This window comes from Nelumbo lutea, chromosome 3 (genome assembly GCF_056320005.1).
Source record: "Nelumbo lutea isolate HS-2025 chromosome 3, American lotus-T2T, whole genome shotgun sequence".
Lineage (NCBI taxonomy): Eukaryota > Viridiplantae > Streptophyta > Magnoliopsida > Proteales > Nelumbonaceae > Nelumbo > Nelumbo lutea.
The window spans coordinates 84788806-84805132 of record NC_142686.1 but is presented as its reverse complement, the minus strand read 5'-3'; the positions used below and the strand labels follow the sequence as shown (position 1 = coordinate 84805132).

The window sequence follows — 16327 nt, the reverse complement described above, 5'->3', positions numbered from 1 at the left end:
ATACATTAATTATGGCTATTTTGATCTTAAAAATAATGTTATTAATATGTTTATGGAATTTATATGAATATTTTGGCGTATCTATACTGTCTGGTGGCAAACTGCCTAGTGGCGAACTACCTAGGGGTGAACTGCCTTGGTGGCGAACTGCCTGGGGGCAAACTACCTTGGTGGCGAACTGCCTGGGGATGAACTGCCTGGTGGCGAACTCCCTGGTGGCGAACTGCCTGGGGGCAAACTCCCTGGTGGCGAACTGCCTAGGGGCGAACTGCCTGGTGGCAAACTCCCTGGCGGCGAACTACCTGGCGAACTCCCTACTAGGCGGCTGATGCCTTAGAGAATGTTGGAGCTCCCTGGTGCGGCGCAATCCGATTGCCCTCAGCATGAGGTGGTCTTCTTTCCTTTGTAGGCTGCGAGACATGAGGGACCTGCGAGAGCTTCACCTTTTCCTCCTCTTTGTAGGTGGCGGGAGCTGAGAGACCTGCGAGAACTCCATCTTTTCCTCTTCTTTGTAGGTGGCGGGAGCTAAGGGACCTCTGAGAACTCCATCTTTTCCTCCTCCTTGTAGGTGGCGGGAGCTGAGGGACCTCCGAGAACTCCATCTCTTCCTCCTCCTTGTAGGAGGCGGGAGCTGAAGGACCTGCGAGAACTGAATCAGAGGTCCCGGGGGTATTTTCCCGGTGGGGGCTCTCCGATGCTCAAGTTAGCACTCTTATTGTAGAGAGCTTTGAAGATTATATGAGAGAGCTAGAGAGCAGGGTTACTTCCCTTTCTTTTTCCTCCTCTTCCCCTTTGGGGGGTGAGGTCTTTATAAACCGGAGTCCTCGCGGGTTAGGTGGGTGAAAAGCCTCCAAACGGTAAGACTCGTCGCATCCTGTCAGAACCGGGGTACGGGGGTAAACCCCTCGAGGTCGTCAGGTTGGCGCTTGTGTCAGGCGGCCAGGTTGTCAGGTCGGCGCTTGTGTCAGTCGGCGGGTCAGTGTCTAGATCAGGTCGTCAGGCTGGCGCTTGTATTAGTCGGCGGGTCAGTGTCTAGGCCAGGTTCGTCGGTGGGCGCCTTGGCTGCCGGATCATGCGCTAGGCTGGTCCAGGTCGGCCAGGTCGCGCAGGCCGTGCGTAGTTCGCGCAGGCCGCGCGCCAGGCCGGCTAGACTGGTGCCCGAGTGGGTCACCAACTTCGTAAGTTTGTTGGCTGGGTGTTTTCCTAGTATGTATGTATATATATATATATATATATATATATATATATATATATATATACTTTTTTAATATTTTAATTATGATGTCACCACACTGATGGTTGGACCGAAAAAACCGGGAATCGATCACCTGACCAGTTCAGTTTTCCTCCAAAATCGCTTTTTTCCTCAAAACCGTTGATTTTGGTCAACAAACCGCTGAACCGGCCGGTTAACCGTTCGAATCGTTCAAACCGTTTGAACCATTCGAACAGTTTTAACTGTTTTTCATTTTTTTAATTTTTTATTTTTTTGTCAGAATGAGCCGACTGTTCGAGACGAATGATTGGACCATTCAAACCATTAATTGGACCCCTGACCGGTTCGGTTTTAAAAACCATGTGTCACTGAATTGAACCATTTGACCTGCCCAATCGAACCGATGACCTGCGACTCGATGGGAAAATCATGTTGGTTTTAAAAACATTGCTTTTTTTCTATAATTTTTGTTATCTATAATTTTTATAATTTTATTGCAATATAATTTCTATTGTTTTCTTATATACTTTTTGTTTTCTTCAAATTTCTGTAAGTTTTTTTCATTTTCTATAAAATTATGTAAAAATTACATAAATTCACAATTTCTCAAATTTCTAATTCTCTACAAAAAGAAACTACATTTTCTGCATTTAAAAAAAAAAAGGTATACAAACTTATACATTTTTATCAATTTCTTCAAATTCTGTATTTTTTTTCAATTTATTAATATTTGGGTATATGGCTTAACCCGATCTGTATATGTTGTGTGGCTTCCAAAATAAGGAACATTGGAACGGAAGCTCGGGTCTTTTAAATCTCCAATATTTTATCATTTCTGTTTTTTTCAATTTATTAATATTTGGGTATATGGGTTAACCTGATCTGGATATATCGTGTAGCTTCCAAAATAAGGAACATTGTAACGGAAGCTCAGGTCTTTTAAATCTCACATATTTGGATGTGTGGGTTGATCCAATCTGTATCTGCATTTATAGGTGAGGGTGAGCGAGCCAGCATGGGTGAAAGTGGATAAGGGTCGATATGGATGGATCAAGTGGGTTAATATGGATGGGTCAAGGTCAGGGTGGGTTGTGACCCATTAACAAGAATTGATGATGGGTTATGGTGGATTGATATTCAACCCTGACCCAACCCAACCCAACCCAATCCACCCATTTGCCACCCCTAGGTATCACTCCCTTCCAATTGCATAGATGCAATTTTTATCAATACTTCAAGCCATGATCTCAGTGGATTATTTATTAAGAGGCTGGTCCTCAGTCTTGATGTGTCTAATTTTTCCCCTTATGCTCAGTTTGGAAGGAGTACAAATAGAAATATGTAGAGTGAAAAACCTTATATTTTGCATATGTTTATACGTACATATTTGTATTTGTAATTTTTCCCATAGGGGTGCAACAATTCAAGTTAAGATAAACCCAAGTCCAATCTCCAATCCTAACCCCAAACTAATTTGTTTCATTTTCATTAAAATAAATGTTCCGCTTCACTTAAGGAGTGTTCGAACAACAGTAAAAGACTTAAACTTCCCTTCAAGTTTCTCCTAACTACCAATGCATTCCCTCTTTTTTTTAACATAGACTAGGACTTCCCCTGTTGGATGGCGTGACAAGCACCTCCCTTTTCTTACCATATGTGAATAACCGTTTGCATATGATGACATCATGGTCTAGTGAAAAAATTTTAAAAACCCAAAATTTCCCCTTTAGGTTAACTTATAATATAAGAGAATTTTTCATTGGCATTTTCGTAGTTGGGTTTACCTGGCAACCCTATTTGGAATTTGGATAATTTGAACTGGGGTTTTGGGAGTTTCCATGGAGAACACGGTAAGTTGCTTGAAGAACCAAACCTAGATTTACCTAATACTCATGTACTTAACTTTCTTTTTGATTGGGGTTTCGATGGCTTTCTGTTTTCTTACATTTATTTTTGTCTTCTTATGTAAGAGCAGATGCTGTTGTTTTGTTTTGTTTTTTTTTCTTGTTTTTTTAAGAAGGAGGTCTGAACTTTGAATGGAATATGGGTAAGTTTTTCTTGGTAAACACTTACCAGGGTAAGTACATTTATCCATATTCTTTTATTTCTCATGTAAATAAGGCAATGATCATTTCAGCCATAAAAATCCATTACTAAAAGGGTCATTTTTGTCACATTCAAGTATTGGTAACTTTCTCCTTAGATAGGAAAGTTATTTACCCACCTACGAAACGGGTATCACTTACCCGGGTAAGTGGTACCTAGAAAAATAAACTTTCCCTGATCCCCACATAAATCTGAAAAAAGAACATGAGATTCTTGGTCAATGAAAACCAAAATCCCATTGACCAACTTTTTCCCCTCTCAAAATCCGAGAAAAGAACACCCCCTAATAGGTAGTAGAGTGGGTTGTTTTATTTCTTTTTTGTGCTACTAGTAAATGTCTACGTGCATTGCACATGATAATTTCAAATACCACTACTGATAATAATAATAATTTTAATGTATTTATCAAAACCTATGTAACAAATACAAGTAAACCAAACAATTCAACTGATTGTAACTTGAATGGGACCAAACCAAACAAGAAAATCAATATCTTTTTATTTGTAGTTTATGTAACTGTTTGTAATTTGCAACTAAACCAAACAATTCAACTGATTAACCCATTTTGTAGGCAATTTATAATATATTTTAACCCAGACCATTGACTTGGTCAATAACCAGATGACCTTATTGGTTGAACTACTAATCTATCTGGTTAGGTCAATGAGGCATGAACAAAATATTAATTTTCTTCTTCCTTTTTTTCATATTTTATCCATTTCCATCATTAATAACAACAATTTTATTTTTCACGCATATTTTTGTTAAATATGATGAATATAATGTTAAAGGCATGCTTAAATTTTTTATATTTATATTTTTATTATTTAATGTATAACATTAAATATAAAAAATATAAATTTTTTATATTTATATTTTTATTATTTAATGTATAACATCACAATAAATTGACTTTCTAAATTAGGAGGCAAATGTGGTTCCGATTCATTTTTAAAACATTAGTTTTTATCAATATTTTGGCATCTTCATTCCCTCTATTATTATTATCAATGTTTTTTCCTTGCATTTCTATTGTTTTGTCAGAATAGGATTTGTTTAAATGATTGAATTAGTGACCTTTCTACATCTAGTTTATTTATTTATTTATTTTTGGACTTTGATATTAAGTTTCAAGTTTTTTATGCAAAAATTTCATATTTGCACAATTTCTACTCAAAACCATTTCAACACAATTGTCAATGCTAAACACATCAAGCATGTCTTTCCTTCACATAGTTTTATAGTTTATAATTTCCTTTCAAAATTTTAGAAGTATAAATCATAAACTATCAAAAGAAAGAAGGGAAATTCAACTGTAGACTTAAATGTATGGTGGAACTCTCTCATAAGTTAGAATCTACTTTCATCTCAAGAAAGATGTTAGTGGGTTGGGTGGTGAACCTGCATAGGCCCAAGCCCATATTTGTAAAGCTAAGCACATCTCAACATCAAAACGACTAGTTAAAATACTACAGGTTCATAAAAGCAAATAAGCAATGAAATGGGTCATTGTAATGTATCCTATACAGAAAGGAAGTTGATCATGAGAACTATTAACTAAAAATGCTACAAAACCTACAAGCATGTCAATTCCCAATTAATTTGGCACGACTGTTTTTATCTTTTTGGCCCTTTGGGGAGGTGAAAGGCCAATCAAACCTAATTAAAATGTTATCATTAGACACTAGTGGACATTGATCAATACTTTAGCACTACCCATTTAATAAAAAAATATTAATTCAACACAAGAGCCAATTGAGAACACATGGGCCTGATGACAATTCAAGAGAAATACCCAAGGACCAAACTCAAAAAGGAGTGAAGAATTAAATATACTTTGGGAATTTTTTATTACCGTTAAATAGGTGTTGAACAATTATAACCAGTAATTTCAGTATCAATATGTTGTGGAATAGCTATTTTATCCTTATTTAGACCACAGAAAATGTCAAATAAAAGGATAATTTTTGTCCAATCAAAATTATAGATTAACCTACTACTAATAGGTAGTAGAGTGGATGAAGGGCAAAAAATCTGGTTTTCCCAAAGTGATAGTAACTGCAAATGGTTGATGAATTTGATCCAATATCAGTGGCTCTCTTTGAAAATTTAAAGGGTGATGAAGGGTAAAGTGGTCTTTTAATTAATTATGTCAAACATAACTACATATTATTCTAGCAGGGGACGTTAAGTACTGTAAAACATTTGAGGGGAGGTGTATGAATTTATCAGCAACTTTAAGGGAGGTTTAAGTCTTTTAAAACAAAAACAGCTGTTACATCCGCCAAATCATGTTGTCAAACACCCTTTTAGAGTTTACATCAGCCTATTAGCAATGAGCCATTTGCCAGATTTAGCATTGGTTATATCTATCAACTACAACACTCAAGGAGCTCCCATGTCAACCACTTCCATTCCCCTCATCAAACGATCTGTAGCAAATCTGTCCTTTTATGGAAATTCTAATTGACAGCCCAGGCTGTTGAATTTCAAAGATTCCCATTGAGCTTGAAACCACAGAAAGAACCACATTAAATTTATTAGAAGCGTCTCCAGAACATATCTTTGCAATTTGGATGGAAGTGGTTTCCATATACTAACAATCCCTTTTTTTTTTATACATCATGGATTCCATGGTACACGACTTTTTGCTATAAGTTGATCAAGGGAAAGTGGTTTTCATTGACCAATCCATGTTCATTTTTTAGATTTTGAGGGAGAAAAGTTGGTCAATGGGATTTTGGTTCTCTTTGACTAAGATACCTTTTTTTTTTAGATTTATGTGGACTTTATGGAAATTTTATTTTTCCTAATGTAATACTCATGTCCTAAGTGGATAAGGAACTTTTCCACCTGGAGAAAAAGTTGCCAATACTTGGATGGGCCAAAATTGCCCCTTTTAGTGGATTTTCATGGCTAGAACAGTTTGTCATTTCACTTGGAAAATAAAAGAACATGGATAAATGCACTTTACTTAAATGGGACAAAAATGCCCCTTTTAATAATGTATTTTTATGACTAAAATAGTCATTGCCTTATTTACATATGAGAAATAAAAACATGGATAAATGCATTTACCCAGGTAAATGCTTCCGAAGAAAAACTTAGCCTAAATAACTGCATTTACTCAGATAAGTAACTTATCGATAAAAAGAACAGGGCCTTACAGATGAGTGATTCATAGGAAACACTTACCCAGGTAAGTGCATATACCCAAATTAACTTCCCAAAAAGCAAATAGGGCCTTAAGGGAAAGTTGCCAACACATGATGAGACAAATTGCCTCTTCAAATAATGGCATTTTATGGGTAAAAACACTAATTGTTTAACTTACCAGAAGAAAAGATTACGGGTAAGTAGTGCTTCCCAAGTAAAAGGCTCACCCTAAAAATACCAACAAGCCCAAAATGACCGATGTAGCGAGCTTAGTCAAATAAAGTGAGCATTCGGTAATAACAAGATTTTATGATATTTGGCTCTTGGCTCTTAACTCTAATGTCAAGAGACAAACTTCCATGTTCCATCCAATATCAGGAGAACAAAAACTGATTCAGAGATTTTATGTTATAACACTAGCTACTTACAATAGCAGCTACATAAGCTCATTCTATCTCTATGCCTACAAGAAAAAACATGTGACACTTAAAATCATTCATATGCCAAAATTGAATTGGGGAACAAAACTGTCTACAATATTGACGATATCCCTTTCTGAATGTTTTGATATATCACAACTGAATTGATGGATCAACTAAAACCTTTTAACATAAGATAGAACAATTAAAATCACTATTTAAGTGATGAAATTCTAGCTCGTTTCTCCTAACAAACATTTCTCAACAATGCCATGAAAAACATCGGCATTGAATGGATATGTGAGCGAGAGCATTTTAACATTAATGGAGAGATTCAGCTACATCTTCAAATGTTGTTTTTGGACAATTTCCTGACTTGGTATTTCGCAAAAACTACAAGTCCTTATTCATCTTCATCTTCATTTATAGCACTCTTTCCAATCTGTGGTTTTCTTGGAGCTGAGGAAATGAAACAAAAAATAGTTACAAATACAGTAGGGACAATAAGGTTATATATATAAAGAGGTAGAGAGAGAGAGAGAGAGAGAGAGGCACAACCACTCACATTTAATAGAAGTTCCAGCAAGACATGTTAGCCTAGATTTTGTGTTGGCCTCTACTAGTGGATTTGGTTTCTCCTTCTTGGCCATGCGTACATCCCATACCCGTATGACCCCATCAGATGATGCGGATGCTACTAAGAAGGGGTTATTTGAATCATCACTGCCACTACTCCTGGTGAGAACAGCAATTCCTTTCACACGGGTTGAATGTGCATTCTCAATAAAATATGCAACCTTTCCACTTGTTGTGTCCCATGCAGTTATATTTCGGTCCTCTCCACCCGAAAATAAGAGCCCATTCTGTTACAATTTTTAAGCAGCATAAAACAAATGTACTCAAAGAATACAAGAATATAATTAAAGAAACATTGTTTTATCTTTTATGATGGAACGGGTTTATGCATCAAACTTCATTGTTTAACTACTAGACTAACCCAAGCATGTTTTTCACCCTAGAATGAAAGCAGAGTGAAAGCAATTGGACTATTATTCTATGCATTATACAGCATTTTCATTTTTTTTTATTTCTCCTAGATCAGTAATTAAATTTTCTATTAGCCATACAAAGTATATCTTGTACATAGATGGACAACTTTGCAGATTATTGATACGGTCTTCTGACCATCCAAGGAATTTCACACAAACTTATTGATCATGTGAAATGTATTTATTTAGACTACATGCACCAGAGCTGAAGTTTCACAAAACATCATATAATTCACAAAAAATCTGACCACTATTCAATTATGAAAGTGCAAACCAATAACTAAAGAAATAAATAAACAACTAAAAAGGTGCTTCTGATCAATCTTATACATGGCATGCAGCATATGTGAATTAAAATGAGGTACCAAGCGAACAATTTCCAGTAATTTCAGGCTCAGTAAAGTTGTATCTAAAAATGACTATTCAGGCAAACTTCAAAATAATAATTACTAATTTATCAGATACATTGCAGGAAATGTAAAAAAGTTAGGACCATATCCAGCCTAACCGCCCCCAACCCCCACCCCCCCCCACCCACCCAAAGACCCCAGATAGCTGGGACCAACACTGGGTAATGCTATAATGGCATCAGACTTCTTTTTTTTTTTTTTTATAAGCAACTGAATAGTGAGTTTATGTGGTTGGTTGGCCACTCAAGATCCATTTGATACAAGATTCATAATTTGGAAGGAGTGAAACCAATTAGAGAGAGAGTATTGTAAATTGAAGTGGTTAGTATTGCTCCCCTTAATCCCATTTCATTGAGGCATGCATTGGTGGTAATCAGAGAGAGAGAGAGAGTTGGTGGGCCACCCCAGAACCAAATTGATTAAATACCCATGAAATGGAAGAACCCATTTGATTAATCAGAGAGAGAGAGAGAGAATTGGTGGGCTACCCCAGAACAAAATTGATTAGATACCCATGAAATGGAAGAACCCATTTGATTAAGATCCACGTTATCCACTAAGAATCATCCCCATTTCTACCTACATAAACCTTTTATATATGATCACCACAGAGTATTTGGATACACAATCAGGTTTCCTTAAGCTTTTGGCAATAAAAAGCTCCAAATTCAGAGGCAAGTAAAATATAAATCAAGTGAAGGCATGACAAATATGAAACCAATCCAGAAGGAGACCCCACTAAATGCTGATCAAATAACTGAAGTAGCCTCAAAGCCCAAAGGGCACCTTGAAAGGATTAACATCGCCTTGTTATTGTCAAAGGGAACCATCACCAGCTCTCCTATGTATTTTAACACTCCTCTGATGTCTTCTACCATCCTGCTCCACTCCTTTATCTTCTGATTCGCTGACATCACCAATCTCCCTTGTCATGCCTCTTTTGGGCCATGAAACCAGGCTTTCGGTTGCATTATTCTGAGTGAGTATTGTATGTCTTCTCCACCGGTTGCTTGCGCTTTTGAATTCCCATTCAAACCTTTGTCCTTTGCCTCATCTGCTAGTACTCTTTTCAGTCTCCTATGTACTATCATCAGACTCCAGTTTGATCCTTGAGCATTCATGTGTCACATCTGCTAACAACATCCACCCAGACGCATCCCTACTTTTTGGGAAACAACTAAGCTGTTGTAACCCTTCTCCATAATACTCATATACCCTGATGAATCAACCATTCCTATTTACTCTTCTCTCCGCAAAATATGTCCTTCCTTCTTCAACATAGCAAAATTTCCAACCTTTTCTTGGTTCTGTTTCTTTTGCTCCCTCCAACACTTTTTGGAAACAAGTAAGCTGTTGTGACACTTCTCCATGATAATCATATACTCCGATGAACCAACCATTCCTATTTACTCTTCTCTCTACAAAGTATCTCCTTCCTTCTTCAACATAGCAAAGTTTCCAATCTTTTCTTGGTTCTGTTTCTTTTGCTACCTCCAATACTTTTTTGGAACCAAGAAACTGCTCTTCCTGCAAGTATCAACTCAACTATCTTCAATGCTACTACTCTTCTCATCCACACTTCTTCCAGTACGAAGGTTTTGGCCTCAATCTTCAGAACATTCCTCCAGCTTCTTGCATGTGCAAACTCCCCCATCTCCCCCTTCCCAAATGCCTCTACCCCAATATGGACCAAACTTCTAGCATCTTCTTGCCTCTTACTTAGGGCTGGCAATCGTGACCCCGACCCATTTGATCCACCAAACCCACCACCTTGGAACCCACCGATACCCACTCATTCTATTGGCGGGTCAATATGGGTCGAGAAATCGATTAGGGTCAGTGGAAAAGGGTCAAGGTGGGTTGGGTCGAGGGTACCCATTAGGGTCAAGATGGGTTGGGTACTTGGGTCAATGGTTTCGCCAAGTCTAAAAAACACATTTGAGGTGACTCGAACTCAGGGCTACCAAGCACGTCCACATCTTGCTCCAATTCCAAGCCACCAAGCCATATTTCATTTTGTGATTAAAAGTGAAACAAAATAGATTTTATTCTTTTTGTGTTCACAAACAATTTAAACAAAAAGCACATATTTATATTTAACAAATCTAACTAAAAATTAAAAATAGTATTTTATAAACTAATAGAATAAATAATCTACCAAATCTACATTTATATAAAAAATGATTTTTAATATCAAAAAAGTTATACAAATAGAATATTAATAATAGAATAATTATTTTGATACTTAAAATTTATAAATTCACACATGATATAAATCTTAAAATTTTTATAAATTATTAACTAATATTTTAATTTACATTAATAAGTAATAACAAAAAATTTATTATATAAAAAAATAAAAATATTATAAACAAAAATGTTGAAGAATATAATATTAAATAGAATCTATCAAATCCATTAATCAACATTTATTTCAAAAAAAAAAGAGATTTTTATTTCATCAAATTTATAGAAATAATAATATTAATAATGGAAAGTTATTTTAGTAATTAAAAACTATAAATTTGTATATGATATGTACCTTAGAAATTTTAATAAATTTGATATACTCTAAGCTAAGAATATATTTTTATAAATTATCAATTGATATTTAATTTGAGATGATTTTTGTTAATTTAAAAAATTAAAATAGTAAAATAAAATAATGATTGATATAATAATTAAAATATAATAAGTGCATATGTTTAGTGTCTTGCACTCTTGATTGATCCATTATAAATAAAATTATATGATATCTATGCATCCCAAGATATTAATTGTAATATATTTCTTCATATATATCATTAAAATTTACATTTTCTATGTATTAATATACTATTTTGTGATTAGTTTGATCTTAAATTTAGTGTTGTTAATGTATTTATAAAATTTGAATGTATTTCCCTAGTGTATCCATACATTTCCATATTTTTTGTCTGTATCCATGCATTTCCAAAGCGTATCCATATCCATGTTATCCAATACAATGCCCGATACCAATACTTTAATCCTTGGTTTTAGTAATTCGAAAGTCTCAGTTCTGGTCAAGGGTTTCTGAGTAAAGGTCAAGGCTTCCTCCTTCCATTTTCTGCCATGTTTTTATGGTATGTTTTCATGTTTTCTCTAGAGCTTTCATGCATTTTCTACAATTTTTGGTATCTTTTTTGCATTTTTCTAATTTTTCTCTGCAAAAGTTATGCATTTTTTGCAAATTTCTGGTATTTTTCTACATATTCTGCTATTTTCCTGCATTTTCTGCAATTTCTGGTATTTTCTGTATTTTCAGCAATTTTCTGCATTTTCTACAATTTTCTGGTATTTTCTGTATTTTCAGTAATTTTCTGGTGTTTTCCACGCAATTTATGCATTTTTCTAGTGTTTCCATGCATTTTCTGCATTGTTTTTGCATTTTTCTGTATTTTTCTGAATTTTCTGCATAAGTTCTGCATTTTTCTGATTTTTTATACAAAAACTTCTGGAATTTCTGGTTTTTTTCACATTTTTTACAATTTTTCTGAATTTTAAAAGAAAATGTGAGACTTTCTGTGGAAAGGGTGGAAGAATGAGTTTAAATTGCATATGGTAAAGAGGTGCAAAGTATGTAGTCCAAAAAAAGCAGGGGGTTTAGGGGTGAGGAAGCTTAAGAAGTTTAATGTGGCTTGTTTTGCCAAGTGGCTTTGGAGATGGAATGTGCAGTCCAATTCTTTATGGAGAAGGATTATTTTAGCTAAATATGGTGCTAGTGATTTAGGCTGGTAGCCAAGGGAGACAAGCTTACCCTATAGGTGTGCTGTTTGGAGAGCATTCAAAGAGCTCTTGTGGAGTTTAGAGAAGGAATCAAGTATACAGTGGGAGATGGCACCAGGATTAAATTCTGGTCTGATACTTAGTGTGGAGATCATCCACTTAAAGAGAGCTTCCCTACCCTCCTTGAGATTGCATAGAACAAAGAATGTCTGGTTGCTGAGACCTTTTCTTGGGTAGGAGGTTCAGTAGTTTGGTGCTCTATGTTTAGAAGGAATCTAAATAACTGGGAGGTTGAGATGTGGATGGAGCTGATGCAGCAAATATCTACCATTACACCTGATAGTATGAGCAGGGATAACTGGATAAGAGATTCTGGATATGGTGGAGATGATGGACTTCCCAGCAGATAAAGTGTGGAATACTGCAGCTCGTCCAGAAGTTGCTTTTTTATTATGGGTGGCAACATGGTTCAAAGTATCGATACACAGGTGTATCGGTACTATAACCAATACGCCTTTATTTTTTTAGTTTTTCCCTTTTAAAGGAGGTTGTGAAAAGACCTGTAAACAGGTGTATCAGGGCCCAAAGATACGATACGATATGCCCCGTATCGGGTGTATTGTGTAGATACTTTGAACCTTGGGTGGCAGTGCTGGGTAAATGTTTGAAGCAGATGTCTTGGCTAGGCAAGGTCTGAATGTGCTGCCTAGAAGATGTGTAATGTGTGGGGGAGCTTCTGAGGATACAGATCATTGATGATTCACTGCAGAGTTGAAAGAAACCCTTTGAGCAAGGTTTTTGGGGCTGTTTGAAGTTTCTGTTTTCAGGAAAATTTATTGGTGGCACTAAGGAGGTGGCAGCTGAAAGGTCTTTCTAAAAAAGGCAAAAGGAAGAGAAAATGAAGAGGTAACAGGTGTTTTAATTAAAGACTGCCATAGATTTCAATGACAGGTAAGGTCCTTGTTGCTACACAGTTTAGAAGCAATTTTCTAAGTATAGATAACAAGACTAGAATGCATATAAGATTTATGTACAAATCAATGTACAAGCAGATGCGCTGAGACCTATTTACAATATATGCTAACTTTCTGGAAGCCCTTATTAAGTCATCTTTAATTTCCCAATAATCCTAACAAGTGAATCAAATGCACTGCACCTCATATCTCCATCTCTATTTATTTCAAAAAAAGTGAATGTTATATTTCCTCCGGTGAATATGGCCATATGGATGTGCACCCATTACTTCTGTAAGTTATCTAAGAATGAACTTCAGTTCAATCAAACATATCCCTTGAATGGCTTGGATGGCATTACAAGATAAACTATCTTACAGTTTAAAAGAAAACCCGAATTGCAGCCAAGTAAATGCAAACAATAAACGATTTCAAAAAAGTACAATTACCTTTTTTTTTTTGTGATGAATGAAGAACATTTTTTTTTCTGCAAACCAGAACCCCCCCCCCCCCTCCTCTTGACTTCTAATAATACATACAGAACTTGATTATGGCCTTACCTCTTTTTACAACATGCTTGCAAACGAAATCAAACCAATCATTTGGGCATGAAATTCCCAGAAAAAAAAAATTACAAACATAAATATAACCGCACAAAATTTTGAAACTAGAGCTAAAAGAATGAATTTCCAGTATAGTGAGAGGGAGAAAATTTAGGAAAGAACTAGAAAGTAGGAAAAAAACTAACCGTGGCTGGGGCAACACAAAGGACCCTCTTTTGATTCTGCATCTCAAGGACCAGCTTCGCGTCGACCGACTCATGCATCGATACCTTCTCCTCAGACACCATAAAGAACTTCCCCCCTTCGCAATCGAACTTCACAATCGACGCCTCCTTATCCAATCTACAATGAAAGCTCCGCTTCCCTCTCACAAGATTCAACATCGCAAAGCTCGAATCTCTACCCACCGTCAACGCCAACTTCCCCGACAAATGTATGGTTAGATCATTAACACCTCTCTTATGAGCAGTCACGGTCTTGAGGTGAATAAAGGGGTCAGCGTCGTAGATGCAGACGGTGCCATCTTCGGAGCCACTAAGGAGATTGCGAGGGAAGGAGAGGGAGGGAGGGGTATAGAAGGAGAGGGCAGTGACAGCGCCTTTGTGGTCCAAGAGGGATCCAACTTCGGAAGACGTCGAGAGGTCGTAGATTTTGATTGTATCATCGACTCCGCCAGAGACGGCAACAGGGCCGGAGACGGCAACGCACTTGATTGTAGTGAGGTGAGATGGGTAGGAGAATAGGGGCTTTAGGGTTGGAGAGTCTAGGGTTTTGAGCTGGTATCCCCATATAAATTTTTCGTATGAACCTGCAACCAGCGTCATGGCGTCTCCCGTTCGCCGCTATGCGAGTCACTGCAACTGGAGAGAGAAACCGAAAGGGCAAACCGCAAAGATTAGGTCGGGTTCCACTCTCACAAAAGCTCCCCTAAGGTTTTGGATTCCCCATATAAAACCTCCTTTAGGGTTCCACTTTCACAAAAACCTCCCTTTTGTTATTGGACGGAAAAAGTTGGTATAATGCATTGAATACCCGTTTTACTCTTATTTCTATCTATTAGGCACGGGCATCGCAATTAAGAAAATTTTCTTTATATTAATTAAGATAGAAATTAGAAATTAACAAAAGTAACAATTTAATTAAAAATAAATATAAATATTTATAGTAAATATGCATGTATATTGTACATGGAAATTTTAAATTATATTAACAATTATTATTATTATTATTATTATTATTATTATTATTATTATTATTATTATTATATTTTGTATTCTATTTCTGTTATAAATAAAAATAATTTTACTTTAACAAATAGTTTTATTTAATATGATGAATATATAATATTACAAATGTTCCCAAATGTTTTCAACAAAATTCTGTACTTTTTCATTTTTTATGTTCTATTTTTTTATATATTTATTATTCAATTGTGACATCATGAGTTTCTTTGAAAGGTTGGATCATTGACCCACCATCTAGATAAGAAAATAGTTTTGCTTTTGGATCAGTTTTTAAATTATATAGTTCATCGATTAATCCATTTGACCCAAACTACTAACCCACCACCCAAAAAGGAAAATAGTTTGATTTCTAGGTTGACATTAAATTTTGTGTTAAATTTCCATCATTGATAAAATTATTTCTTATGTATAATTCTTATTCTTATTCAATATAATAAATTTATAATATCAGAAATGTACCTAATATTTTTTTTATAAATATATGACATTAGATATGTGCCTAAATTTTCTCTTTTTTTTTTAATTTTTGTGATTCTTTGTATTCTTTATTTTAAAAAATTTATTATTTCACTATGGAATCATTTCATTTCTAAGTTGATTTTAAATTTGGTATTCCATTTTCATCATTAATAAAACTACTTCTAATATTTCATACTTATTTTTGTTTAGTATAATGAACATACAATATTAGAGACATGCCCAACTCTTTTTTTGTATTATATATTTTATTTATTTTAATTTTTTATTATTTAATTATGGTATTATTTATTAACCCATTTGACCCTAAATGGTTTAATTGCTTACCCACCACTAAGAAGGAAGAAAATGGTATTGTTTTCAAATTATTATTTTGAAATATTTTTTTATACTATTAAAATTAATGTTGAAGACTTAATTATTAGAATTTAATGATGAGAATATATATATATATATATATTAAATATAGAAATTAATGAGTAGGAAAATGGTTTTATTTAAATTTTGCATTCCATTTCCATAATTAATTAAAATATTTCTTTATTTATCATACTTATTATTGTTTAATATGTCAAATATATGATGTTAAAAATGTTCCCATTTTTTTTCATTTTTTTATTTTTATCTAATTTTTAATTTTATGATTTAATTGTAGCAACATGGATTGGCCCATTTGACCAAAAATAGTTTTATTTCTTACCACCACCTATATGAAAACACTATTTTTTCAAGTAGATTTTAAAAGTATTAGTTTTTATGTTATTGGAATTATTAATTTATTATATATGGATTTAATTAATAGAATTTAATGATGATAAGAAACAAAAAGGTCTTAAATATATGATTTAATGAAGGTAAATGCAAGTTAAAATGTTGGATTTTAATGACAGGGAATTGAATGAATTGAATATCTTAAAATTACCTATTTTCAACTCATTTAATATCAATAACCAATTATCCTATTTTCCCTCACTTTTATCATTAAAT

General features: G+C 34.8%; 1 protein-coding gene across 1 annotated transcript; it reads right to left on the bottom strand.

The window, feature by feature from the left end:
* Positions 1–6958: 6958 nt before the first annotated feature.
* LOC148866162 (Transducin/WD40 repeat-like superfamily protein) lies at positions 6959–14542 on the bottom strand. Its single transcript, XM_088980147.1, has 3 exons — positions 13805–14542; positions 7463–7760; positions 6959–7356 (listed from the first exon to the last, which is right to left on the bottom strand). The coding sequence occupies exons 1-3, from the start codon at positions 14441–14443 to the stop codon at positions 7301–7303; spliced, it is 993 nt and encodes a 330-aa protein (XP_088836273.1). The 5' UTR covers positions 14444–14542; the 3' UTR covers positions 6959–7300.
* Between the last annotated feature and the right edge of the window lie 1785 nt (positions 14543–16327).

What these genes read in the sequence shown, in the direction of transcription:
- LOC148866162 (XM_088980147.1), bottom strand. Translation starts at nt 14,443, where the DNA reads ATGACGCTGGTTGCAGGTTCATACGAAAAATTTATATGGGGATACCAG. An exon ending in TTTGTGTTGCCCCAGCCACG is followed by an intron (nt 7,761 to 13,804) that starts GTTAGTTTTTTT and finishes AAATTGTAACAG; the next exon opens with AATGGGCTCTTATTTTCGGG. An exon ending in TGCTGGAACTTCTATTAAAT is followed by an intron (nt 7,357 to 7,462) that starts GTGAGTGGTTGT and finishes TCATTTCCTCAG; the next exon opens with CTCCAAGAAAACCACAGATT.